This window comes from Manihot esculenta, chromosome 7, assembly GCF_001659605.2.
Source record: "Manihot esculenta cultivar AM560-2 chromosome 7, M.esculenta_v8, whole genome shotgun sequence".
NCBI classification, from domain to species: domain Eukaryota; kingdom Viridiplantae; phylum Streptophyta; class Magnoliopsida; order Malpighiales; family Euphorbiaceae; genus Manihot; species Manihot esculenta.
Window position 1 is genome coordinate 32,594,947 of NC_035167.2, and position 27,649 is coordinate 32,622,595.

At 32.2% G+C, this 27,649-nt stretch overlaps 4 protein-coding genes and 2 pseudogenes across 11 annotated transcripts; 4 read left to right on the top strand and 2 right to left on the bottom strand.

Annotated features, from left to right (window-relative positions):
* LOC110619070 (potassium transporter 5) lies at positions 1–2,654 on the top strand. The gene is made up of 7 exons (XM_043958170.1): positions 1–138; positions 223–448; positions 519–767; positions 846–1,157; positions 1,249–1,416; positions 1,487–1,741; positions 1,813–2,654. Exons 1-7 carry the CDS (start codon positions 1–3, stop codon positions 2,652–2,654), a joined length of 2,190 nt encoding a protein of 729 aa, XP_043814105.1.
* Positions 2,655–4,365: 1,711 nt separating this feature from the next.
* Positions 4,366–5,490, top strand: LOC110619659 (membrane protein PM19L). The gene is made up of 4 exons (XM_021763190.2): positions 4,366–4,660; positions 4,747–4,966; positions 5,057–5,102; positions 5,186–5,490. Exons 1-4 carry the CDS (start codon positions 4,528–4,530, stop codon positions 5,288–5,290), a joined length of 504 nt encoding a protein of 167 aa, XP_021618882.1. The 5' UTR covers positions 4,366–4,527; the 3' UTR covers positions 5,291–5,490.
* A 197-nt stretch (positions 5,491–5,687) lies between these two features.
* Positions 5,688–7,573, top strand: LOC110619114 (annotated as a pseudogene).
* A 2,916-nt stretch (positions 7,574–10,489) lies between these two features.
* On the top strand, positions 10,490–17,031 carry LOC110619250 (annotated as a pseudogene).
* A 271-nt stretch (positions 17,032–17,302) lies between these two features.
* Positions 17,303–22,274, bottom strand: LOC110619251 (graves disease carrier protein). Of its 8 annotated transcripts, none has more exons than XR_006351232.1 (9): positions 21,765–22,268; positions 20,873–21,049; positions 20,615–20,764; positions 20,243–20,344; positions 20,071–20,141; positions 19,901–19,968; positions 19,122–19,443; positions 18,445–18,519; positions 17,608–18,104 (listed from the first exon to the last, which is right to left on the bottom strand). XR_006351232.1 is itself a non-coding variant. In XM_043958333.1 (7 exons), exons 1-7 carry the CDS (start codon positions 21,960–21,962, stop codon positions 17,525–17,527), a joined length of 795 nt encoding a protein of 264 aa, XP_043814268.1. In that variant the 5' UTR covers positions 21,963–22,270; the 3' UTR covers positions 17,303–17,524. The 8 variants fall into 8 exon arrangements, 3 of the variants coding, with proteins under 3 accessions (XP_043814268.1, XP_021618249.1, XP_043814267.1); XR_002488629.2 differs by having other exon boundaries at positions 18,445–18,937; XR_002488628.2 differs by having other exon boundaries at positions 18,445–18,944.
* A 1,742-nt stretch (positions 22,275–24,016) lies between these two features.
* On the bottom strand, positions 24,017–27,318 carry LOC110619809 (BEL1-like homeodomain protein 9). Its single transcript, XM_021763366.2, has 4 exons — positions 26,622–27,318; positions 24,914–25,278; positions 24,752–24,812; positions 24,017–24,620 (listed from the first exon to the last, which is right to left on the bottom strand). Exons 1-4 carry the CDS (start codon positions 27,135–27,137, stop codon positions 24,144–24,146), a joined length of 1,419 nt encoding a protein of 472 aa, XP_021619058.1. The 5' UTR covers positions 27,138–27,318; the 3' UTR covers positions 24,017–24,143.
* Between the last annotated feature and the right edge of the window lie 331 nt (positions 27,319–27,649).

Here is a 27,649-nt window from a genome sequence, read left to right on the forward strand (position 1 = left end):
ATGGCAGGTTTAGAAGAAGAAAGGTTATCCATTGAAGAACAACAAAAGCAAGAACAATGTGGACGAGGGACAAGCTTAACTAAACAAAGATCATTTGATTTGGAGGCAGATGGAGTTACCACCTATACTGATCGTCATGTATATATATGATAAACTTCTTGTTTGGAGTTGATTTATGATTAGGATTCAACTAATGGAATTTTTTTTTTTGTGGGTCTGCAGAAAAAAGATTGGAGAACAATCTTGAAGCTTGCATTTCAATGTATTGGTGTTGTTTATGGTGATCTGGGTACATCTCCGTTGTACGTTCTGCCTGGAATTTTTCCTGATGGGGCCGAGAACAAGGAGGATGTCCTTGCAGTGCTTTCTTTGATAATTTACTCCATTATTATAATCTCCTTGATTAAGTATGTATTCATCGTTCTATCTGCAAATGATAATGGGGATGGTAAGCTTCAGCTTCTATTAATTCCAATTTATTGGATATGAAAAAGTTTCTAAGTTGTCATCCATTGCAGGAGGAACCTTTGCACTCTATACTCTGATATGTCGTCATGCAAAGGTCAGTTTGATACCAACACAGCAGGCTGAAGACAAAGAAGTGTCCACTTATAAGTTGGATTTGCCAAAACACAGTACAAAGATGGCTTCAGCTCTCAAAACTTCACTAGAGAGCAGCCTTATAATCAAGTACTCTCTATTGTTCACAACCATGGTTGGAGTGTCCATGGTCCTTGGAGATGGCATTCTTACACCCTGCATATCTGGTAAATAAATAAAAATAAAGTCCTTGCCTTCTTTGTTTGAAAAGAATAAAAATTTCCATCCTTCAATTTCTTGTACAGTATTATCTGCTGTTGGAGGTATTAAGGAGGCTGTTCCTAATCTTTCAGAAGATGTAATCATGTGGATCTCAGTGGTGATTTTGATTTTATTGTTCCAAGTTCAGAGGTTCGGAACTCATAAAGTTGGCTATAGTTTTGCTCCAATTCTCGTCTTGTGGTTTGCTTTTATTGCATCTATTGGGCTTTTCAACTTCATCAAGCATGACCCTGGTGTCATCAAGGCTGTCAATCCATGGCACATTGTGAAATATTTCCAGAGGAAAAAGAAGAATGCTTGGATTTCTCTTGGAGGTGTCGTTTTATGTCTCACAGGTACAGATCCTAATGTAGTGATATCATGGAGTTTAGAATGAACCCTTGAGATTCTAGTTTACTTGACCCTTTTTCACTTGAATAAAATTAGGTTCTGAAGCTCTATTTGCTGATTTGGGCCACTTCCATATTCACTCGATTCGGTTAAGCAGTTGTGCTCTGATCGTTCCTTCTGTCTTGTTAGCCTATATGGGCCAATGTTCCTATCTCAGTAAAAATACAGAAGATGCTGCTAATTCCTTCTACAAATCAATCCCAAGTATGTGTGATTTTTACTAGACCTGCCTTATATTAGATTCAGTACTTATTCCAAATTTTTATTGATGCAGAAGCACTATATTGGCCACAGTTTGTTTTGGCAGTATTGGCTTCGATAATTGCTAGTCAGTCATTAATCTCTGCGTCCTTCTCTATTATCCAACAATCTGTTGCTCTGGGGTGTTTTCCACGAGTTAAGGTTGTGCATACATCTTCAGAACATGAAGGACAAGTGTATGTGCCTGAGATAAACACTCTTTTGATGTTGGCTTGTGTAGGAGTCACTCTTGGCTTCAAAAATACTTTAACGATTGGCAATGCATACGGTAAGGTTGTGATTATGTTACAATAGTTTTTAGCATATAACCAATTTAACACTTTTTCTGCTTTCTTGCAGGAATTGCTGTAACATTTTGTTTCGTGATTACATCTTCATTTCTGGTTCTTGTTATGGTTATGGTATGGAAAACAAATATCATTCTCATAATCATCTATGTCCTAACCATCGGTTTCATTGAAATGTTATTTTTGAGCTCTACATTGTACAAGTTTGCTGATGGAGGGTACATTCCATTACTCTTTGCCTTCATTATTGTCTCCATTATGTTCATATGGAACTATGGCTACAGGAAGAAGTATATGTACGAGCTCAAAAATAAAGTTCCAATTGAAACACTTACTGCTATAGTATCTAATGAGAGGATTTGTCGAGTAGAAGGTCTTGCTTTATTCTATACTCGGCTTGTTCATGGCATATCTCCTACATTTACTCACTATGTGTCAACTGTTCCTGCATTGCATGAAGTTCTTATATTCGTTTCAATCAAGTCATTGCCCGTCAGTAAAGTTCCAGCTGAGGAAAGGTTCTTGTTTCAGCGAGTAAAGCCTGGGGAGTTGATTTTTCGATGTATAGTTAGGTACGGATACAAGGATCAAAGGATGGATCATAAGACATTTCAGGAGATGCTAGCAGATCAATTGAAGGCCTTCATAGAGGAAGATAACTGTGAGGAAGATAGGCAAAGGGAATTGGCATTGGTTGATAATGCTTTGGAAGATGGTTTTGTTTATCTAATGGGTGAGGGTGAGGTGATGGCTGCAAATGGATCCAGCTGGGTTAAGAAATTGGTAGTGAACCACCTCTATAATTGGTTAAGCAGATGTGTGAGACAGCCAGATGAAGTTTTCTTAATCCCTCATAAGCAATTACTCAAAGTGGGAATGACATACGATGTGTAGAGATTCAGCTAGTTGAAATTACCTGATAGGATTGGATTTTGGGAATCAAAACTTCCTTATTTCATTTGAGTGTTTACTTTTAAATTGCTTGTTTTACAGTGTGCATCTGTGTTGAGGGTAGCTTTGCTAGAAATTGATTGTAATGGTTGGATTTCAATGACTATAGACAATTGAGACTCTCCCACCTCACATTTGCCAATAAAAAATTGAGATGGTCCCTCTAAAATTTATTTAATGCCCTAATAGTCTGAAAAATAATATTATCAAAATCATTTTTTTCCTTCAAGTTCACTGGCTTTCTCTTGAAGCAATTCATGTTCAACAACCTGCTTCCAGAATTTAGATTATGTTTGGATTTACGATGAACTGACCTGTATTATCTTATCTTGAGTTGTGGCCGGCAGATAAGGAGAAACTATTTCTTTCTCATGCTTCAAGCATCGTTCAACCTAAATTCACCACGAAAAGATTGAACCATCAAGAAAAAGAAAATTAAGAATGGACGAATAACTACACACTAAATACTGAACAAAAAATGTATTTTCAATACCAAATACATGTAATCTTCATAGGACTCGTTCTGTATCCATTTGTGAGTCCTTCTCTGAGTAAAATGCAGCACTTTCCTTGAGCAGTGATGCTTCAAAATCTCGTTCATTGGTTCTATTCCCATTTCTACATAGATTGTCACAGTACTTTTCACCAAGTCCTGATCAATTACTTCTCCATAGTTGTTTGATAATAATTTTAGCAATTGTAACCACAATTTTAGTCAATAATTTTAGTATGAATACAGTTTCAAATTAACAATCTCTGAGGCAAGTCCTGCAAGACCCACATTCTTTTTGCTCTTCTTGCCTTTTCAGGTCCTTCCAGGTAAGTTCTTCGGGCATGTCTCTTTCAGCCCTTGAGTGCTTGAAAATGGCCAAATGGGTTTTGACCAAAGCAACAATTATCTGACACCCCGTTTGCACAGCATTGGGACACTAGAGATCTTAAATTGAAGATGGAGGGGAGAATGGAGAGCTGGCATAATGAAGCTCCAGCCCATATTTCTGTTTTTCCTTTTTGTAGATTCTGGTAAAGATATAGAGTTGGTTGGTTAGCTCTCGCTGCGTTTTGTGGTCGATCCACCTTGATCTTTTGGAACGAGCTAACAATATTTTCTCTGCTTTGATTCATCTTTCTTTATTGAACATTAATCTATTGCGTTCTGCATTTTTCAGTTTTTAAGTTACTGTTTATACTTTGTTCTAATTTTCCAGCAAGGAGTAGGTCAAAGTGGCACCCTCTTCGCCATGGCAGACGAAAATACTAAAGAATTCTGTACCTGCAAGCCCGTGACAGCAAAGATATGGAGAGCAGAACGACAAAGGAACAGCTAAAAACGCTGCCAGATTTAAAGTGTTTGCCGTGAGTCTAAATCAGGCACTAGCAATAGGATAGAGAATCTTTGTAAAATAAGGAACCGGGGTGAGTACGCTGTTTAATAGTCTTTCTAAATAAATTTACCTTAATTAATACCTGTAAACTTATTTCGGAGCTTACCCAGGATTACAAGCAAACATTATTCCTTCACTGTCCGCAGAGCCTAAAATATTCCAGAAAAAAGTGATCCAGGGACACAGTTTCAAGGCTTCATTTGATTCCTTCCTCTTCAGTGAGGCAAGTCCAGTAAGGATAAGGGATTAAAGACATTTCTTGCAAATTAAGAAAGTCCAATAATCCATCAACAAAAATTATGCATAAAGATGTGGCAGGATCACCCTCTTCATAACTTGTAGTCAGGAACAGTAGAACTCCTTACCAAACCAATAAGGAAGACGCAGAACAAATAGTCTTGTCCGCTTGCCATTGTCTCCAAATTCCCAAAATGGCCACGGCTTCAGGAGCATCCAAATCAGCAGCCTTCTTGCTCTCAATTATAAATATTGCCCTGTATTTCATCATTATAGTAATTGCTTCATGGGCTGTAAATCATGGGATTAAAAGAACTCGAGAAACAGGTAAATTCAGATATCTGCACACAGAAATGTTTAGTTTATCAGCAACAAGCAGGTATTAACAAGTTCTTGCCTCTGTGCATATGCAGCCTCTGTTTTATCAATTCCTGCCCGCATATTTCCAATATACTTCCCAATGGGAAACATGGCAACAGGTTTCTTCATCATTTTCTCCCTTCTCTGTGGAGTAGTTGGCATCGGTACCTCACTTACAGGACTCCATAATATTGTTCAATGGAACGTTCCAAACTTACATGCGGCTGCTGCCTCCTCCGTGACATCCTTGTCCCTCACTCTGCTAGCGATGGGGTCGATATTTATGATCAATTTTATGTTTCTCTTTGTTCACCTGCTGTTATTTTAAGATCTTATTCATGTTTTGGTTGTTTGGTTTCGCAGATTGGCATGTAAAGAGATTAACGTAGGCTGGACAGACTCGAACTTGGTAAGTTCAAAACTTATTAAATGCAAGAAGAAAGATATTTTCAGAGTAAGTTCTGACGGTGACATTGCTGTGTCGACAAACAGAGAACTCTTGAAGTTGTGACGATAATAGTGAGCGCTACCCAATTGTTCTGCACCGGTGCTATCCATGCTGGGGTTGGAGATGTTACTGCTCGATACGGGGCATAATTAACACATAATTTCCTATTGAACTCTGCATAATTGTGAGAGAAGATGCATTTGTGTATGAGAGTATTGAATAAAGAAGCTTAATGGTTTGATTTGCCAAATAATTGTGTTTTGAATGTTTATGTAATTACAATAATTATTTTTATTATCTTAATGTTAATTAAGCCATGGAGCACAACTATATGTTGTGTTTTTGTAAACGCAATGATATTGATATGTCGTTCAGATTTTGGGAAAAGATTGAAACGATATTCTTAAAAATACGACGTGCCGTTTTTAAAACGAGAATGCATTGATATTCGCTGTTGTTCACAAATGATAATACGACATATCGTTTTCCATAATTCATTTGGCACAAACGACAACCGTTTTACTTTTTAAATTTTATGTAAAGGAAGATTTACAGCATCTACTCTTCTATCTCTTCAACAACAATACCAATGAGCTCCGCTAACAGCACAATCCTAACGACCATCCCCCCTTCTTCATCTGGCAAGTTTCGAAACCCTAATTTCAAAACCTTAATTCCGCAAAATCGCGTTCTTATTTACGCTAAATGTCGTCTAAACCATACACCTACTATTTGGATTTATAAAATCCCTGCAAGTTTGAAGCTGAGAAGTTCCAGAATTAGAGCTTCAGTGGACAACCACGGGTGAGACTGGAAACTGGTTAAGTCGCCAACCACCTTTTTGCATCCTGTTGACCCCAGAATCAAATTGGTAAATTTCATTTTGAATTCAATTCTTGTTTGTAGCTTCAGTCCACTTTTTATCTTCATAAAATTGATTGTTGCTAATTTTTTAGAGGATAATATATTTGCTTTTGCAAATCAATCCTATTATTTTGCTTATGCAGATATGGCTCTTGGTCTTAGTTGTTTTGCCAGCACGGGCACATATAGTAATGCGTTTTGTATTGGTGGTGTACATTGCTCTTCTGTCAATATGGATTCTCCCAAGACAAGTCTGGATGGTAAATTCAGTAGTTTGACTTTTTAAATGCAAAGAGCAGGATATATAAAAAATTTGCCTCTGGATAGTTTACTCTTTTGAATGGTTTTATAGTGATACTTATTGCTGAATTTCCTGAATCCTCTTAGGATCAATTGGGAAGAGTGTCATTGCTTTCTGGAATTCTATTCGTAATGTTGGGGCTGGGTGCAGATAGTGCACCTCCTCTTGTCCAGCCAAGAACTCCACCGCCTGCAATGATGGGCTTGCCTAATCTTCCTGTGTCTTTGGAAGGTTATTCATATTTAATAATGAAGCTAGGACCATTAAAATTTACAAGGAAGGATTTATCAGTAGCAAGCACAGCTGCATGCTTAACCTTCACTGTGAGTTCCTTTCATATCCTTAGATCCTCTTTGTCTCTCCATGATAATTAAGTTCTTGTGAACCTTTTTCCTGTGGCATTTGAGGACATGAATCATTCATGCATGTACATGTGCACTCAGACATGATTAACATGGTCCATATCTCAGAACCTTGCAAAAAGTTATCTCATGGGTTTTAGTAAGCATTTTTTAGACAAACACACTCTTGTTCACTCTGAGAGCTGGTCTTTGTGTTTTTTGATAGATTTTCCAAAGTGCAAGCCTCTGCCTGGCAACCACAACTCCAGAACAATTGGCATTTGCATTGCGGTGGTTTATGCTTCCTTTGAGGTGTATTGGTGTACCAGTGGCTGAGATCACTCTTACCCTCTTTCTGTCTTTGAGATTCATCAATCTAGTGTTTGATGAGGTAAGAGAAAGATCAGTTGATTAGTTAATTATTTGTCAAATAAACTGCAGACTTTAAATGTTTGCTGTTGATCTCTTTGATAATTCAACAGGCTTATTGAAAATTGTAACATTGATTGCCCTCGTATTCATTTTTCGTTTTTTCTGTTTGCAGGTACGCGGAGTTGCACTAGGGATTGTATCTCATGGGATAAATTGGGAGCAATTGACAATCATGGAGACAATTGATAGTAAGCACACAGTTCTACCATTTTATCTTCCGAGAGAAACAAGAATAGAGAAGGGGGTGAGGGGAGGTAGGATGGGATCTGGGTTCTTTATTGCTGTATAATATTTAATTTAGAGGCTGTTCTCAAATATAAGTTCTTTCAAACTCGATGAAGAAGGCTTTTAGAATCTGGTCATAATGTAGCTCTTCAATTACATGATATTTGTGTCGCAAAGAGAGATGTGAAAAGAACATAATTTCCGCTCCTCCATTACATGTGTAGTATTTCATGCTTCAATGATAAGGTAATTGGAGTTGAATATGAGCATTCACTTGAGTATCTAATGCCAATAAGTCGTGGTCTAACAAGTTGGATTCTAAAATAGGCTATGGAGAAATTGACAAGTGGCATGTTTAGATTCATATAATTATTTCAAAGTGACACTCTTACACTTATATATTTGTGCCAAGTAGCATGATAAAGTTATATTTTTATATTTAATAATATTATTAATTAATATGTATATAATAAATAAAATTTATTATTTTTATTATTATAATTTATATATGATTTTTTAATTTTCTACCGGTACTACGAGTTTGTGATTTTTAAGATGTGACTTTTTAATTTCTTATCACTTTTTTACTATAATATATTTATTATAAAAATTTTAACATATATATTTTATTTTTATTTTTAATAATAAATAAATTGAAAAAATATTATATCTAGTATTATTAATTAATTAATATATTTTTAATTATATTTTTATTATTAGTAAATAATATATATATATATATATATATATATATATATATATTTATTTATTTATATACACATATATAATTAAATTTTAAAATATATTGATGAGAGATTGATAAGTATCGCATTAAATTTACATATTAAATATACAATTAATCCTAAACATAAATTTATAATTCTTTATATATTTTTAATTTTATTTTTATATAAAATAATAATTAATATATATATTAAATACAATTTATTATTTTTATCATCATTATTAATGTATGATTTTTTATTTTTTATTTACTAATTTTTTGATTTTCTATTACTTTTAATATAATATATTATTGATATTAGAATAAAAAAATTTATTATATTTTATTATTAAAAATTTATTATATTTTTATTTTAATAATATATATATAATGTTAATATATATATATATATATATAGTGGTTAATAAGTGCATACCTAGGTTGATGTAGTTATGTCAATGTAAACTTGTGGATGTGTGTCCAGTGATCAATTTTAACATGTTTTATTTTTATTTTTATTTTTAAAGTGTATTTTTATATTTAATAATGTTACTAATTTATATGTCCATAATAAATAAAATTTATTATTTTTATTATTACTCTTTATATATATCCTTTTAATTTATTATTATTATTATTATTAAGTTCCTATAATTTTTTTAATATAATATATTAATCATAATAAAATAAAAATTTTAATATATATATTTTATTTAGAGTAATAAATAAACTGTAAAAAAAATATAACCATGTATTCCATCTCTTCCCTAAATAATAATAAATATACGAGAAATTGAAATGTGTACAATTAACTCTGCATAAGTATGTGGCATAAATTTATAATTGTTTATATATTTTTAATTTTTTTATCAATATAAAATAATAATTAATATATATTAAATACAATTTATTATTTTTATCATTACTGTTAATATATAATTTTTTGATTTCTTAATTTTTAATATAATAAATATAATTTATTATATTGATCATTACTAATCTTTTATTTCCTATTACTTTTGAATATAATAAATTATTGATATTATAAAAAAAATTATTGTATTTTATTATTAAAAAATTATTGTATTTTTTATTTTAATAATAAATATAATATTGAAAATATATTTATAAAAGTTAGGTACTACCACATAAAACAATATTTAAATAATAAAAATAATATATATATATATATATAACAAAATATTAAAAATTTTCACAATTGATTTGATAATTTTTTAAAATTATATCTAATATAATCTGATTAACAAATGTTATATGTTTTTTAATTTTTTTAATATAAATATTTATATAGAATAAATATATATAATCAATTAAAATTATTATAAAAAAATTAATTTTAATAAAGCATAAACGATTAAAAAAATTAATAAAATTAATTACATAAAATATTATCAAATTAAAATTTTATTCAATTTAAATAATTTATAAAAAAATAAATATCACTAATTAAAGTATAATAAAAAATAAAATAGTATTTATAATACTCTAAATTAAGTATTATAAATCTTGAATAATTAAATTATTAAATCTGAATTGTTATAATATATTAATAATTGTGGTAATTTTAATTTCTTTTACTTTCTATAAAATATTAAATCTGAATGGTAAGGGGTAAGGGCATATCTCAAGCTCATAAATGTTTGCCCGGGAAATTTTTTTTTTTTTTTTTCAAAGAAAACGGAAGAAAGAAAACAAAAGAAAAAGCGAAGTGAAACAAACAGAAGAGAGGACAAAATTCCTCTCCAGCTCCAATCCATCCCATTGGTGCTCAAAAAACATTCTCTCCTCCAATCTTTCCCTTTCGATTCTATACCATCCACCGTCACTTCCATATTCTCCGTCTCAGCAGATTCCTTCTTCCCCCACATTTCATCTTTTTCCGATCACTCTTAAAGCTCTTTTCCTTTCTTTCTCAAGCTAAGAATCTCTTTCTCTTCTAGATTCTTTTGTTTCCCTCTTATTAATTCCTCCCTTTTTAATCAACCATGCTCTACTGCGTTGTTCCTTCCCTTTTGTTCTTCTCTTTACCCATTTTTGTTCATTCTCTTCCTTTCTTTTTCTTCATTTCTTTCTGTCGTTTTCATTTCCTTGGGTTTCCTTTGATTTCATCATTTTCTGGTTAATTCTATACATACAAATAGCTTCCTTTCAATTCCCATGGCTCCTCCATCTTCTTCTTCGTCGTCTTCAGGTGTCAACCATATCTCTAATCCATGCATTTATGGTAAGATCAACATCTTTCCTTTTCATTTTTTTTTCCTTGTTTTCGCCTCCAATTTGTTTGATAATTTGCTTCCTTAACTGTTTCTTTTCTTTGGGTTAGACTTTAATGTGTGAAAATTGATATATATATATATGGTCTATATTTGCTATTGTTTCTGTGGGTTTATTGGAATTTTTATGTTAAGAGGGGACTTTGTTTGTTTATACGCAGAGAGAAAATCTCGGTTCATGAAATGGCTCAGCAAGATTTTCAAGAGTGGGTCTAGTCACGGAGGTGGTGGTGGTGGTGGGGGCAGCCGTCAACCACAGCTTGAGGAAAACATGGTCAGCTGGCGGCCACCAGCTAGATCTTTGGTAAATTTTTTTATGGTCATTTTCCATTTTCCTTATTTTTGTTTATGAGCATGTATCTATATATTCAGCCAATCAATGAATAACATTTTAGCTAAAATCAGGTAGATATTATGTTTAAATTTATGAATTTCTTTGGAGATATATAAATATCTTGATGCCGGTAAAAAATTTACTATACGTATGTGTGTGCATGGTCTGTTATCATTGATGTTAAAGTTGATACTGAGAAAAATACTTTTTCACATATATTAGTCAGAGTTAAATAAAAAATTTTGAAAATTTTTCGAGAATCATTTAAACTCTAACCCTTAAACTAATATATAATAATTATTTAAATTTATAAATTTTTAAAATAATCCCCTAATCCAAAAACCGTTAAAATATAAAAATTCAATTTAATCCTCTTAATTATAATTTATTGAATATAGATGTGAATTACTCTAAATATTTAGAATTTTTTTAATATTTCTTAAATTTAAAATTATTATAAGTATACAAAAATAATTCACTTTAAAAAAAAATTCAAATTATCTTTTATTTTTCCTTTAATTAGATATCAATTTTAATATTAACATTTCATTTAAAAACTTATAAGTGTTATTAAAATATGTAAATATTATTATAATTATAGATAATATTTTTTTAATAAAATTTAACTATAGAAATTATGAAAATATAAGAATTGTTAAAAGTAATTCAAAACTAATAAAAGATCATAAGATATTTTTTTTAATTAATTTACAATATTATTTAAATTCCATACCTATATAAAAAAATTACATTTAAACTTTTAATATATTTTATTATTTTTCTTGTTTTTATTACATATTATATTGTAATAATTGTATTTTTTTAAAGATATGTTAAAAATTTTTAAAAAATTTTTTAATATTAAAATATAATCTTTAAATAATAAAAAATAAAAAAATATAAAATCATTTATGATTTTGATTGATATAAAGGATTTTTCAATTTATTATTTATTAAATTTAAATATGAATTCTTCTAAAATTTTTAAATAATATTTTATTTATTTTATAAAATTATTATATTCATTTATAACAATATAAATTAATATAAACTATATATAAATTAAATTATTAAAATATAATATTAATATTATTTATTTAAGGGCTTAAATGACTATTGTGATATTTATTAAGGGTTTTATTATCATTTTTTATAGAGATTTAATGGTGTTAGATTTTAGTTTTTTTTGTGTTATTTTTAATAGTTTAAAGGTCAAATGGAACATTTTACTTGACCGAAACTTAAATGATTATTTGCCTAAAAAAATTGATAAGTTGTAACTATAAAAAAATATTAAAATAATAAAGTATTTTTTTAAAGAAAATCTTAATGAAACTTTTTTTTTTAATTCCTAAAACTCAATTCCAAACGGCCATGTTAATTTGGTACTTTAAGCAACCATAAAAGCCTTAAAAGTTAGTTTTTGTATTCCTTTGCAACTTGTGAAATGAATGGCAAATATGCTTGTGACACAGTGCTTTATAAATATCAATTTATATTTGTTCTCCACTTTATTAATTCCTTATGCTACTGATTTTTTTTATTGTCTTTTTTAATATGTTTCTTTTGAAGGGCTTTTGCTTATAAGTTAATGCACCGTAGGTTCTTTGCCAAACATGATGCTTATTTATTTGGGCCACCAAAAGTTTACTTAATGTGCAAGCAACTTCTACAACAGGTCTTCCTTTTCAACAATGAGACGCTTCAAGTTAAGTAGTTAACCACGTAGAGTTTGACTAGTTTGCCATCATCTCCACATGCAAAGGAGCCTGGAAAACAGTTCGTGGCATTTCTAGACTAATTAATAAAGATCGATGATTCTTTCTTTTGAAAATGTCTCCCTTCACTTGACTTGTGGTTTAGTTGTGTGGGTTACATCCTATCTATGTTGAGATGATTACTGAAGCCCTTTATATCTTAATTTTGGCCAATCATGTCAGTGCATTTTGCAAAACATCATTTTGGTGATTGATCTGCTCAAAGTGCTTGAAAAATGAAAAGAAAGTGGTTATTTTATAGCAATTGAAGAAGTACATAATTTATTTATATCCCAGATGTTAGTTTAACATTATTTTGTAATTTTGGGTGCTTTGGAGTGCCCGATTATGTTCATTCAACTGTTCCATTCCATGTGCAATTAGAAGGGGAGAATAGTGCAAACTGAAAAGGAGGAAGTCTGTCTAATTCATAAGTGCCATACATTGCAATACTGAAAATTCTACATATTGGTTGCTTAGTATTTTGCCAGTAATAATAATAATAATAATAATAATAATAATAATAATAATGAGCTCCTCTACCATAATCAGGATGAGCACTCGAGAGCTGATAAGCAGAAGGAGAAAGCAGATCATGCTGTTGCACTTTCTCAAGCAGAAGATTGGAAAAGACCAGGTTTGAAGTTTTTATATGTTTCAGGCTCCATACATATTAAGTTCACATTGTCTTCTCTTTGGGCTTGTGTTGAAAATTGACCCTTTCCCAGGATATAGATGCCGCACAGATAATGATGAAGATCTAGATAGGGCACTTCACGATAGCCTTAATCCACCTGGATATCGTCCTCTTGCCCCTTCTTATGCGCCTCTACAATATTACAACATAGGTTGTAGGTAAAATACAAATCATCGTTGCGAAGAATGTGTAGCTTAGTTCAGCCAAAACATTTTTCTTAGGCATACATCAAACTTTAGGTGTTAATTTGCCTTGTAGTAGATTTGATGAGCTGATTGGGTTGCTGGCTGGTCAAGCGCCATTTATATGATTTTGCCAGAATGACTAATCATCCTTCTGGCTTTTAAGTTAATATATGACAATGACTAAACGCCAATGAATTATTTGCTAGTGCGATGTTGCTTGATCTAGGTGAAGGCTAACCCTCAAGATGCATATACTAGCTATGGAAATAAGTATTAAGCAATGATATGAATTGGCTCAATATGAATACATATCCTTTGCATGTTTTAAATTCACAAATACGACAGGATTGCAAGAACAATCATATGAAATTTAACATACATTATTCACTGGTAAGTCTTTTCTCCCTACTCCATTAAGGCAGGTTGAGCACAATGAAGTAATAGGAAATAAAGGGCATACAGAACTAGGATGACATGGGGTTAATTCATGAGAAATAGCAGCTCCAGAATTTTCTGAAGATGCAGTCTAAACAGAGTGGAATGGAGGAAACAAATCCATATAGCCAACCCAATTAATTTGGGTGGAGACTTAATTTAGATTAGTTGTTATTGTTTTATTAGTTAACATACCGTAAGAAGGAATTTAGAACTTTTAACTTCTCTGCTTGGTGCACCGCCAGGATGCTGAACTTCTGACTTCCTTCTTATGATTAGGGTGGTGTAGCATTGTGCTACATTGAAGATTTGTTTTTGAATTCAGGTAAGAATTTTCTAGGCTGTTTGGGGTTCTTGTGACTCCCATTTTCAGTTTGCTCCAATAATTTATGTATAACTCTTTTCCCTTGCTTATTTAAACCAGAAATAGCTTGTAAGTGGGAAAAATGAAGAAAAAGGAATCATAAGTCAGTTAGAAAAGTTTGAGCATTCCAATCTTGTACTTGGTTGGTCATGAGTGCTTATCCCTGGAACTTACAGATTATTATGTGGTGGCTGCCATCGTGACATTGGTTATGGCAATTACCTTGGATGCATGGGAAAGTTTTTTCATCCAGAGTGCTTTCGTTGCTCTTCTTGTGGTTACCCAATTACTGAGGATGAGGTAGTTTGTTCCTCTTGGTTTGCAACTATCTTAATTTCAATTTTGGTTTGTCATATTTGTCACTAAATTAAGTGAGTCTAATGTCTTGAAAATTGCACATAAAAGTAAGAAAATCCAATCATGAACTTTATATTTTTTGTTTCATCTAGCTCTTAACTCAATTTTCTTTTTCTGTTGATCCAAGTTTTCTTTGTCAGGTAGCGATCCATATCACAAGTCTTGTTTCAAAGAGTTGACACATCCCAAATGTGAAGTCTGCCTTCAATATGTAAGAGAAAAAATTGTTCTTCAGTTTCCACTTTATTATTTGCAGTTGTTATATTGAGACAAATGGTAGTTTTCCTATTCGTCCTATTAACTGCATTTCTTAACATCAATTATGAACCAGCTGAACAATTTGATTAACAACAAAAACAGCAGCAACAACTAACCTTTAATTTCAAACTAGTTGTGTTGATTTTATGGATTTGAACTAAGTTTCTCAATTAATAATTTGACTTATTTAATAGAAGTTCAATCCTTTGTATCTGATAATAATAATAATAATAATGATTACTCTTGATATAAAAAATTTGCAATGTGTTTGAATTTGATTCAACAGTATTATATTGTTTATCAGTTAAGTGAATGTATCAAATCATAGATAGGAAGAATGGGCACTACTTGTTGAACATGAATGAAGCCATTGTTATGGACTGGATTCAAAAACCAACCATTATGCTTGGTCCAGCAAATTATGCTTGTTTTGTGGCTTAGATATTATCCACGTACATTATAATAGGCTCTACTAATATAATAGTTTTCACTTCATATATTTTTCAGATCCCAACAAATGAAGTTGGTTTGATTGAGTATAGATGCCATCCATTTTGGTCCCAGAAGTACTGCCCATCGCATGAACATGATAACACAGCTCGCTGCTGCAGTTGTGAACGCTTGGAGGTATTCACCTGAGATAGCATAAAATTTTACGGTCCGATAGGTAATCACTTAATGTTTGGAGGAAATATGTGAGCATTCGAATCAATTTTGTCTACCCATAATGCTTATTGGTTATTTTCCTTGTCTTTTTTATTTGCTGCCATCATGAAGTCTTGGGATACAAGACACTATTCTTTGGAAGATGGACGGAGCTTATGCTTAGCATGCATGGAATCTGCTATTATGGACACTGGTGATTGCCAACCCCTTTACCATGCCATCAGGGACTACTATGAAGGGATGAATATGAAATTGGATCAGCAAATTCCCATGCTTCTTGTTGAAAGACAAGCGCTCAATGAGGCTATTGTTGGGGAGAAAAATTTAGCATGTGACCTCCTGCTATATCATGTGGGTTTGCATATGAAATTGCCCTTACTCATTTGTGTTCCTTTCCAGGGCTATCATCACTTGCCTGAGACAAGGGGTCTATGCCTTTAAGAGGAGCAGACTGTTACCAGTGTATGATATAAGACAGCTATGCTATTAGATTTTCTAATATTAATGGTGGTTTATGAGTGAAGAATTGAATCCATACCAAGTTGTTTTCTCTTTCTTTTTTATTATACCCAGATACAGAGGAGGCCAAGAATTGGTGGTAACCGGCTAGTTGGAATTAGAACTCAACCACAAAAGGTGACTAGGAAAAGTTGTGAGGTTACAGCTATTCTTGTGCTTTATGGTCTTCCAAGGTAACAGTTAGGGTAGTTTTCACTTTATCACTTTGTCATTTATTGGTTGGTGTTATGCATCTGGGTTTGCCAAAATTTCAATGAAGGGTCATGGGTTCTTTCCTATCCGGTAAAAAAATGAGCTTTCTTATGTTTCTGCTTTTGGAAATATCTCATTTATTGATTTCCCTGGTGGATACAGACTACTAACAGGTGCTATTCTTGCCCATGAGTTGATGCATGGCTGGTTACGACTTAAAGGTTTTCAAGCCTATCCAAATGTTCTATGCTTCTTTACTTTTTTTTTTTTCAACTGCACTGTTCATTTTGATAATTTCCTTTCTAACAATGCAGGTTATCGTCATCTTAATCCCGAGGTAGAGGAAGGTATCTGTCAAGTGCTCTCATATATGTGGCTTGAATCAGAAGTATTGCCATCAAAAGGCATGCCATGTACATCAATAGCTTCCTCCTCCTCATCATCCTCTTCAAAAAAGAGAGGGAAGTCCGACGTTGAAAATAAACTGGGCGAGTTTTTCATGCATCAAATTGCCAATGATGCTTCACCAGCTTATGGGGGAGGGTTCAGGGCTGCTAATACTGCTGTCAATAAGTATGGTTTACGTCGCACTCTTGATCATATCCAGCTTACTGGCCATTTCCTATTATAATACTAACACAAGTTTATATGTTGCTTCATGGTTCATGCCCTCATCTCTTCTTTAGCCTGATTTGATATAGTATTTTTGCTCCTTCAAAAAGATTTGAGCTCATTGCGGAAGTTTCAACAAACCCCCACTTAATTTTTTGTTCTTGGGGTCCTGTATGACATACGCCCAAAAATCTCTTATAAAAAAAAGTTCAAATATTGATTATGTTCTATTACTATTTAGTCAAGAAAATTCATTTGGGAACAAAGCAGGGAGAGCAGAGAACCTTATTGTATTCAATCCCTGATGTATTCAAGATTATACAATTACATTCACTCTGATTACATGTAGGTGGAGAATATATGGTGTTCTGATCTCTCTCCCCCTCCCTATATCTGGCTCTGCTGGGCAGCTGCCATGTCTTCCATGATAATAGTCTTAATTATAGTCGAGAGCTTTGGTTATATGTGCAGTCCAACCAGTATAAAGAGAATAAATCTCATATACTCAAATAACTACTATTCTTACAACTCAAAGCCTCAAAATTTGGTGGAACCAATCAACAAAATTAGTTCTCTTCATCATCATCATAAGAAGAAAAGGTCAGAACAAATCATTATAATGCCATCTTTAGGGTGAGACAATGCCGAAGGCTGCTAACAGTATTGCATTTCTATTAAGAAGAATAGTTCTCCTTACAGTTACAAGCTTGAACAAACACATTAAAGAAATAATTAGCTTCTAGGGACTTGAAGATCTTGGACAAACAAAACAAAATTTGTAGATAAGAAGCAGAAGCCGTATCTGCGGATTGATTGACTCGTACTGTCATGAGTTTGGAAGAATGATGTTGGAAACTGCAAAATTCTTCAACTCAGTATGTCAGTTACATGTCCCAGTTCTAGATAAGGTGATAAGAAACTGGACTACTGAAGGTTGTCCAATGGTATTAATCTTGTGTGTAAATGTTAGACAAACTGTTTAACGATACACTTGAATTATGATTAAGCTTTGACCTATCTACACAGAACAATATAATTCTCATAGTAGCATCACAAAATTAAGCACCATGAGAAAACCTTGGAGTACAACCGAAATTGCTATTGCATATAACCGTGCGTTGATTGTTTCATTGCATATCAACCTCAGAGATATGCTCACAGCAACTACAATTTGGCAGTAACATCTGCTAAAAGCAATTTCAGAGTCTCATAGGTCATAAAACAAATGCCAACACCAGGAACGACTTTGTAGTATTCGGGCATAATGCCTCTATATAGACCCCAAAAGCCCTCGGTCTGGATTATATGTTTGAATGTACCAAAAAGACCTGTCGTGTAAACACGGGCCCGGCCACCTGCCCCTTCCAATTGCTTCCGTCGTCTCACAAGATCAAGAGGAAATGTTGCTGCATGTTAAACAGAATGCATCATTATTCTTGAACATGCAACTCCTTTTAACTGGATTAGATTTATGAAGACAACGGAAGCTAAACAGGTCTCAACCGTTCATATACATGTATGCATATATAGTGCGCACTGGGAAAAGTCGGTCACTTGGAATAATAATCTCAAAAGCAAATGAATTACAAAAAAGAACTCCACATCTGGTATTAAGAATTCTAAGCCATCAGCATATATGAAATACTGGCAGGAGTAGGCTACCTTGCACTTGCATGCAAACAGAAAATGCACCAATGCAGCTATTATAAATGCAAGTTATGTTAATCTCAAACAAACTGAACATACCGAGTTCTAGCTCACCATGAGAATTTGGACTTGTAGCTGCTTCCAGTACAGTTCTGATTATCGCTAGGGTCGATACTTTTGAACACGAGCAATAAACATAAGGGAAAGTACAAAAGAGTACCCTAATATTTCAGACTTAGATTTTAGGGACTTGTGGTTCAAATTTTTCACAAAATGATATCTTAAGCTTTACTTTGTTAGCACTTTAAAGATAAATGCTCCAACACCGTTAATTTCACTAATGAGACTCTGTAAGTTTATTAAAATGATATTTTTTAAAAAAATTTAGATCTCATAAAAAACTGAAAATAAAAAAAAAATGAAGTAACAATTTTTTTGGAAAGGAAATATATTATATTATTTATTCTACACTGCCACATTAGCAAAATTAATGACACAAAACATTGTCCTTAAAGTGCTAACACAGAAAAGTTCAGGGTTTCACTTCGTCATGAATTGAATCACAGGTTTGCATGAAAACCTCAAGGTACTTCTTTGTACTTACCCCGAATTTCATTAAAATTAGGAACAAAAAATACTTTGTACAAAAAACTATGGATTTAACCTTTTCTATCAAAACCAGTGGGCTGAACCTTGACAACTGCATCACAAGGCTTGAAGGATTTATATATCCCAATTTAATGCAATTGCCAAGGAAATCTAATTGAGATGCATACCTCAAAGAGGACAGCTCTCACATTTGATTTCCGAGAGAGCAGTACTATTTCACCTGATAGTAATGCCATCTATTATAGAATCAACTGCAATGCTTGGGAAGACAAGTTCCACATGAAATGTCGGAGAAGAGAAGTTAATGCAGTTGAGATTCTTAAATAGAAAAAGAAGTTAGATGAAAAGCAATGAAACAGTAAATTTTTTCCTCGACTTCCTTACTAAAATTATAAAATGCAAAATATAAATAACTCCTGTCGGGTCTCTGGCTCTAGGGGTCAGTCTGGTTAGATGCTTAATGCAGAGCCTGCACCACACCCTGCTTCTCTGCATCAAAAGCATAATAAACAGCTACAACATTAACTTCTTTGTTTAGAAGTTGACATCATCTAGTCAGACAAAGAGTAGTCCAATGAAAAGTTTACCAAACATTGGTATCTGCTAACTAACATTTGACACAGTCAGTAAAGTTCTGTGAGAAGTGAAAAAAGTTCTGTAACCTTTACATCTCCTGTTCCTCTGTCTTGTGATAAACATAAGGAGCAGACATGACATGGAAAGGGCCATTATTCAAAGGGAATATGCAGAAAAAAGATAGGAATATGTGCAGGCATTTTGCAGAAATAACACAGTAAACATTAATCAAGGTTGAAAAACTTGGACAGTTAATACTTTGCTGAGATGAACTTTCAAAAGCAAAGACTATGATTCATTTAACATCACTAGTAAATCTCGATTAAAATTTGCAAGAAGCCTTTCATTTAATATGTTTCAGGTTAATCACCTGTTGAGGATGCAATTCCCGATAGACTGCCACAAGCCAAACTCACTGCAACAGTAGGATCATGAGGCCTGAAACAAAATAGAAAACTATAAAGATTACAACTGAAGAATAGGTTTGGTGGGATACTCTTATGGGAACCATAGTGTTATTGATCCAACTAGGACGCTTACCTGTGCGATTGCCAAAAAGATCTTAAAGTCTCATACACTGAAAAGCTGATAGCTATACTGGGTCCGACACCCTGCATTAGTATTAAAATCAATATATATATATATATATATATATGAGAAATGATGGGAATTGTCTAGAGTAAATCTTATAAACATAAACACAGAATGATACCAAAAGTGTTGCTCCAAGTCCCTTGTAGAGTCCCAAAACACCCTCCTCTCTGCTAATTGTTTGTAATGCATGCAATATACCTCTGTAATAGATTACATTTGTCTGCACATTTAGAATAGAATTAATCAATAAACAAGCATAATGAACACATGAAAATATAATTACAAGTTTAAAGAAAAAAATAGGCTAACGTTTCTTTACACTTTCCTCAAAGAAATTTTGAATTATAATTTGGGAAATAATAGCAGTTTTCACGTCCCTGAGCATGAATTAATGTGTTGACAAGCCACATAATGAGCAGGTAAGAATAAGGAATCTATAAAACATGATAATGGGCTGAATTTATCAAAGGTTAAGCATATCTCGTCTTACCTGAGCTGCAAGGCGGGTTCTTACAAGATCCAACGGATATGTAACAGATGCTGCTGTTATTCCAGCCATACCACCGCCTATAAAATGAACGAGGACATCTCCACCCACATTTTTCCTGTGGTTTTCTAGTCCCGGTATCATATGTAGCAACTGCAACACAAGTTCACCTCGTCAAAGTTTGATCAGTAAAGCTTAAGATTAAGCACTAGCAATGCAATCAAACCATTTTTCCATAATCATTCATGAAATTTTAGATACCTTTTTATAGTGCTCGTATGAATAAAAGTTGACAGATGAGTAAGGCAACCGATGAGCAATTGTGACAAGATTCCCCTTCCAGAAAGCTCTAACTCCTTCCTCCCTAAATATTCGAGAGGCCTCATGCCATATGCTAGCCTTTCTCAATGTTGCAACATCAGAGTGCATACCTTGCACCTGCAAAGATAAGGTCATGAAGAAAATGGTTCTCAATACAAAGCGTTCCTAAAACCACATTGATCATCCTAATGTTAAATCAACCAAAACTAGCATTCACTATTTCCACCTGTGATGATCCCTTGTGACGATTGGAGGACTATTTCAACCCATGTCTTAAAATTCCCCAAATCCAAGCATCAAGCTAGAAGAAACATGAACTCTGGATATCGCAAATAACTGAAAATCTCAACCTATAGAACCTGCTTTATTATATATCAACATTTTTTAATAAAGAATAGCTGTTTACCAACAAACTAATAGCTAATAACTGCTCATCACAACTTGTAACAAAAGTTGCCAAATCAAGTAATTAACTGCTTATTCACGCAAATCAGACTATCATACAACATCCTTTACTCTTTAATTTGAGTTGGTTCTCAAAACTCCATCGATGGCATGCTCCTCCAGTTTATCCATCGAAGAATTCCATTACACTTAACACGTATTCTTATTGTTTAAATCATTAAAAATATGGTGGTGTTCAGATAAGCTCATACCACTAAGGAAACAAAGAAGGCAACTTTACACCTCAAACATGGCAAGTTAAGAACATTAACAAGAAAATCTTCCCATAAAAATTATCCCCACTCCCATACTTCCTTAGAAAAATTATATAAAAAAGAAGATTTCACAGAAAATTAAACCATAAATTGATAAAAGTAAAAAAGAAAACCTGAAAGAGTATGGTAAGGCGAGCAAGAGGTGCAGTGCAAGTCTTGCTAAGAGCACCCGCCATGCCACCGGCCATGAGCTGCGAAACTGTTCCGATTTGGGATTGCTGCTGTTGCACTGGCTTTTGCTGTTTCTTCTGCGAATTGAGAGTTCTTGTCCCTCCCTCTACCACCACTCCAACTCTCGCCTCTGTCTGCATCTCTCCCTCTCTCTCTCTTTATCTCTGCGTTTCCTCTTTCAAAATTTAAACGTAAAACCCTCTTATATTCAAAGAAAATAAAAGAAGAATTTGGTTCACCAATTTATGAACTAACAGAAACCCACGAAAAATTTCTTCGAATAATTGTTCTCTTTAAAGAGATTATTCACTTTTGAGTTCTAGCTTCCGGGGTGACCTCCGCTTATGGCGCAAGCAAAAGTGACAAAAAGAAGAAGAAGAAGCAACAGGGCACAGAGACTGCGTCGTTTTAATCCAACCTACCCTTGACAACTAAACCAAAGTCCAAAGATTCGTCCTTTGGTGCTTGGTCGGTTTTGGACTTTACGCTATCTTGTATCAGCTTATGATACCCGAAACAGCATCAGCCGTTGATATGTTATACAATAGAGTGATGTGATTGACTTTGACATAAGGGTAAGCGATCTTAACGGTTGAAATTAATTCATTCTGTAGAGAGGGAAGTAGGGAAGTGTTTGGAAGTTGGAATAAGTGGAAATTCGGATTGGAATATCCTATGAAAGTCGGATTTCGGATGAAGTACGTTTGTTTGAAAGATGTCGGATGCTAGATTTAAAACGACGGTGCTTTTGCAAGTCGGCTAATCCTTTTAACTTCACTTGTCGACTGCCACGTGCACACACAAGTTTTTGCCATATCACTCGTATGTACCCTAGGTGCCCTCTTCCTTGAGCTCGAAGAAGTTCAATTGTTTTTGGACAAATGCATGTCTTTAAATTCGCTAGTTCACTGGCACGCACTATTTTAAAATTATTTAATTAAAATATTTTTATATTTTAAAATTTTCAATTATTTAATAATATTTTATTAAAATATTAATTATTTTTTAATATTTATATTATTTAATTTTTATAATTTTAAATATTTTATTTAATTTTTTATTAAAATTATAATTAAAATAAATGACTAAAAAATAATTTTAATAAATATAAAAAAATTTTAATAAAGCAATCGTATATTTAATTTAATAATAAATTTATTTAAATAAATTTGACAAATCTCATTTAATTTTTAATTTTCATTTAATAAAAAAAATTTTAATAGATTAATTTTAAAATAGGAGATTAATAATTTTTTTAAAAAAATATAAATACTTAATTGTAACTTTTTTATTATTTCATAAAAATAATTTAAATTTTCTTATAAAAATTAATATAATGATAAAATATTTTATTATCTTATTTAAAATTAAAATATTATTATATTTTTAAATTTTTTCACTATTTTTTTCTTAAACTGATAATTACATTTGTTTTTATCAGATCTTAAAATGATAATTTTTCAAAAAATAATTATTTATAAATAAATACATCATTTTATATAAATTTATGAGACAAATACTCAAATTTTAAATATTTCAATTTGTTTGAATAAATTTATAAAAATATATTTATATTTATTTTTAAAATTCTGTTATATTTTATTAATTTAATATGTTATTCATATTTCGAGAAAACTCTTATTTATTATAATATAACTATTTAAAAAATAATAATAAATATAATTAAAATTTTAAAAATTAAATAATTTAAATCAATTAATAATTTTGTAATAAAAAATTAAAGAGTTAGTGACGAGCATGTTAATTTCACGAGGGTTGTATCATTTCCCTTCGCTACGGATCAACTAATAAAATTAGGATGATTATTGAATTGGTTTAATTTAAAATTAAATTAAATTAAATTAAATTAAATTAAAAATTAAAAATTTAATATTTTTAAATTTAAATTTTTAATAAATTTTATTTTTAATATTTTAAAATTTAATTAAAATATTTTAACTTTAATTATTATTTAATTTATTTATATAATAAAAAATAATATATTATTATTATTAATTGATTCAGTTTGATTTTAATTATTAATTATTAATTGATTGAGGTTGATTTTAATTAAAATTAAATTGAAATAATTAAAATTTTTTAAATTAAAAATTAAACTGAATTAAAATAAATAAAAAATTAAATTAAATTTATAAATTAATTTAGTTTGATTTGAATTGAATAGCCGTATGGATAAAATAAGAAGATTGCCGAGTTGAAGTTGCATTAAAATCTAAAGTGTGTTTTATACTTTAAGCACAATTAAGAAAAGCAGAAAACTACATCCAGAAAATTTTGGGCAATCTTAATATCTTAACCCTCTATTGCTTCCCAAACTGCTGGTTCTGTGCCTGTAAACTTGCAGCCGATGCTGAATCCATCATACTGATCATTTCCAAGTTTACATGGTGAGCTAAGTTCATGGGAACTGATCTTGACAAATCAATCCCAATATTTTGATGGAGTCCTAATGCCAAAGAAACTCCATTGCTTCCATTGACAGCAGCTTGGTAATGGCTCGAAGAATTGTTAAATGCATTCCTCAGATCTCGTCTCTGCATGGATATATCAGCTAGCTCTTGGTTTCTGGAGCGTTTGGCTTGGATATCGTCGGGCTTCTGGGGCTGAGTTGTTTGGATTTGCGACAGATTCTCCGCAGAGAAATCAGGCAGAAGGAAACTGGGATTGTGGTTGACTGCTTCTAATGGTGATTGAGCTTGCTGAGATGCAAGCTTGTAAACTTCTTCTACCATTGGTTTCCAAAGTCTAACTCTTGCATTGATGAACCAGTTAGAAACCTGCAGATACAGAGATTAACTGAAATGCTAGAAACAAAATTTTTAGCCTTTCAGGTTGATTCCTGATACATTTGAAGCAAGCAGGCATGTCTCCAAAAACAATGGAAGGAAATTTGAAGTGAGAAAGTCACCTGAGTCCTTGACAGACCTGTCTGTTGAGCAAGAATCTGCTTTTCTGAGTCAGAGGGATAGCTGTAATACATAAAACATAATTTCATAAACTACATAATTAACACTTATAATCAATTTCTTTTAACCACAGAAGATGTTCTATATGTTTTTGAATCACTTACGGGTGCAGGAAGTGTTCGAATAACCATTTCTTCAGGACAGCAACTGCATGATCTGGGAGTCCTCGTTGTGATCTCCAAACAGGATGTTGAAGAAAACTGATGTTGAGACTTTGATTTTGGTTTTGCTCATCAGCTGCCCAGAACCTTGGAATCCTTTCACCACTGATGATGTTGCCATCATCAGAAGTCTTGCATGTGAAATGAATTTGGTCCAAAAGGGCATTCTTCAAGCAAGTGAAATGCTTTGAAATAGTTTTGATAGCATAACAAATGTAAGGAGCTGCATGTCCAAGACCAGCAACAGTTTCAAATGAAGCAACAGCTGATTGCATTTGCTGGCAATAGAGCTTGTATCTTCTGTATACCTGAAACATATAACCAGACAACAAATTTTTCATGTCCATATCTGAAATTCATGATCTTACAACTAGCAATTTGTGGGTAGATGAAAAGGGTATGCCCAAATTTTTTTTGTAGCCTCTGACTAGGATTCAAACTCGATATCTAGAATGAGTTAAAAGCTCATTGGTTATGTTTGTTAATTAATGAAGAAGCGTTCAATAATAGAAATTTGACTGGCACAGTAATATCTGCAACAGTTTCAGTTAAAGAAGCAGAAGGAAAGCAGGAAAGAAAATAAAGCAAATAAAAACAGAAGAACCCTAAAGGAACAGTACATTGATTCAATATATGACAAGACAAGTCATCTTTTTAGCAAATGTCTACTAAATTTACTCAAATATCTTGTCCCAAGAAACTGTTGTCCTGACATTAACAATCAAATCACTAGTTTTCAATAACTCAATTGGAAGAAAACACTAACAGCAAAGATTCACAAGCATCCATTATCTTTCATCAACTTTCTTTTATACTAATCTTGGACTGTTCCATGCATAGTGTTTGATTGGCAGTGCATGTGTGAAGCTTTTTTACTGTACATGTTTGGAAGAAAAGAAGTTTGAATTATGCTGGCCTGTGCATAAAGTTTCACATGCCTCATACACTGGAGAAATCCATATAAAAAAATATTTTTTGATGTAATTAGTTCCTATCCGAAATCAAATTCAAAATCTTTCAGTTTTAAAGATTAAGGTTTAAGTTCGAAGCTGAATCAAACCTGTTGATATTGAAACTAAAATCAGACAGGAAGTAACTTGATCAGAAGCAATAAAGACTGAATTTTTTCACTTTAAAGCAAGTATAGCAAATCAGATACATCAAATTTGAATTAGAATCAAATCATTAAACTGTCAATTCGATTCGATTTCTGCCCGAAATTGGACCAACCCATGTCTCTATAATGTACTCAAAATCAAAAGCCAAATACTATATGAATATTTAATTTTCAATTATACAACTAATCTCATTAATTTTCCAATTTGAAATAATAAAAAATAATGAGAAAATTTATTCACGCCATTTTTTTAAAAAAATGTAACGTCAAATATTTTAGAATTTAAAAATGTTTATATATATATATGCCTAATAATTAACATGGTCATTTACTTAACAAAATTCCATTGAAGCTGAGTGCTCAAGCAAGTCTCACAATATATTTTCTTAACAACCAAACAAAAATATATTTGTTGCATTCATTTTTTCGAATTGGGAAAATTAACATCTCATTGAAACAGTTGCAAAGAATATTAATGAGAAGGAAAAGTTATTAAATTCTATAACAAAATGAAGAAGAAATTAATTAACATACCTCGTCAAGCATCAAGATCAACTTTGAATTCTTCCATCGATGCTCTATATGATCAGCAAAAGCAACACTTTCTCGCATAATAACTTCACTTTCGTTCAAGAAATCCAAAGAAAGATTCAAAACTTCATAATTTGCAGTACCACAAAGATCATCCAAAATCTGCTGTGCAGGTTTCAGGAACCTTGAACTTTTCAAGATTGTTGCATAGCCAGTAAACGGACCAAGAGGGAAAGAACTTGTGATTTCGCCATTCTGCTTCAAGAAATCTCCATAAACTGAAACAGCATTGCATCTTTGGCTGTCGAGTTGAAATGAAAGAGACAAAGATAAACCCTGAGGGTGGTAGCTCATCAAGTGATGATCTTTAGGGTTTTGAAGGGAGGAGAACGGAGGAGATGGAGAAGGGTTCATGAGGGTTGGTGGATTTTGCACTTCTTGGCTGGTTTGAGAAGTGAAACGAAGCTTGTTTCTTCTGTTTTGCTGTGGTACATGGAAGGATTCAAAGTTTTCTGCCATGAAAGGAAATGAAAGCTTTCTGGGTTTGAGAGAGAAAGAGAGAGAGAGGGAATGTGAAAGAGAAGTGATGATGATTGATGAAGGACAAAGGGTTATGATATAATGATTAAATTTTTTCTGAGTTGCAGAGAGTGTGGTTGCAGTGACAGGCCTGAGAGGTCTTGACGTGAAGTATGGGGGAAGAAGCTTTTTCAAAGAAAATAATTTTTGTAAATCAAGATTGAAAATTTTTTTTATGGGAAAAATGAAACATCACATGAAGTAACAGTTTTATTACATTCTGAAAAAGAGAATTTGATTTAATATTTTAATACAAAACTGTACTTGGTCAAGTTATTATTAGGTTACAAAATTTCAATACTAATCTCTCTAAATTGCTTTTGTTCATATATAATTAATTGATGTATTTGGATAAGATGATTTTTTGTCAAATAATTTTTTTTCAAAAATATTAAAGAAAAATTTCAATTTACTTATAAGTTGAATAATTATTTTAAAGACATTTTCACCAA

Coding starts and splice junctions, on each gene's coding strand:
- LOC110619070 (XM_043958170.1), top strand. CDS start 1: ATGGCAGGTTTAGAAGAAGAAAGGTTATCCATTGAAGAACAACAAAAG. Junction 768..845: donor TCTTACACCCTGCATATCTG/GTAAATAAATAA, acceptor TTTCTTGTACAG/TATTATCTGCTGTTGGAGGT. Junction 1,158..1,248: donor TGTCGTTTTATGTCTCACAG/GTACAGATCCTA, acceptor GAATAAAATTAG/GTTCTGAAGCTCTATTTGCT.
- LOC110619659 (XM_021763190.2), top strand. CDS start 4,528: ATGGCCACGGCTTCAGGAGCATCCAAATCAGCAGCCTTCTTGCTCTCA. Junction 4,661..4,746: donor TAAAAGAACTCGAGAAACAG/GTAAATTCAGAT, acceptor GTGCATATGCAG/CCTCTGTTTTATCAATTCCT. Junction 5,103..5,185: donor GCTGGACAGACTCGAACTTG/GTAAGTTCAAAA, acceptor GTCGACAAACAG/AGAACTCTTGAAGTTGTGAC.
- LOC110619251 (XM_021762557.2), bottom strand. CDS start 21,962: ATGCAGACAGAGGCGAGAGTTGGAGTGGTGGTAGAGGGAGGGACAAGA. Junction 20,345..20,614: donor GAACCCGCCTTGCAGCTCAG/GTAAGACGAGAT, acceptor CTAAATGTGCAG/ACAAATGTAATCTATTACAG. Junction 20,142..20,242: donor GACTTGGAGCAACACTTTTG/GTATCATTCTGT, acceptor ATACTAATGCAG/GGTGTCGGACCCAGTATAGC.
- LOC110619809 (XM_021763366.2), bottom strand. CDS start 27,137: ATGGCAGAAAACTTTGAATCCTTCCATGTACCACAGCAAAACAGAAGA. Junction 24,813..24,913: donor TTCGAACACTTCCTGCACCC/GTAAGTGATTCA, acceptor TATGTATTACAG/CTATCCCTCTGACTCAGAAA. Junction 24,621..24,751: donor CAGGTCTGTCAAGGACTCAG/GTGACTTTCTCA, acceptor CTGTATCTGCAG/GTTTCTAACTGGTTCATCAA.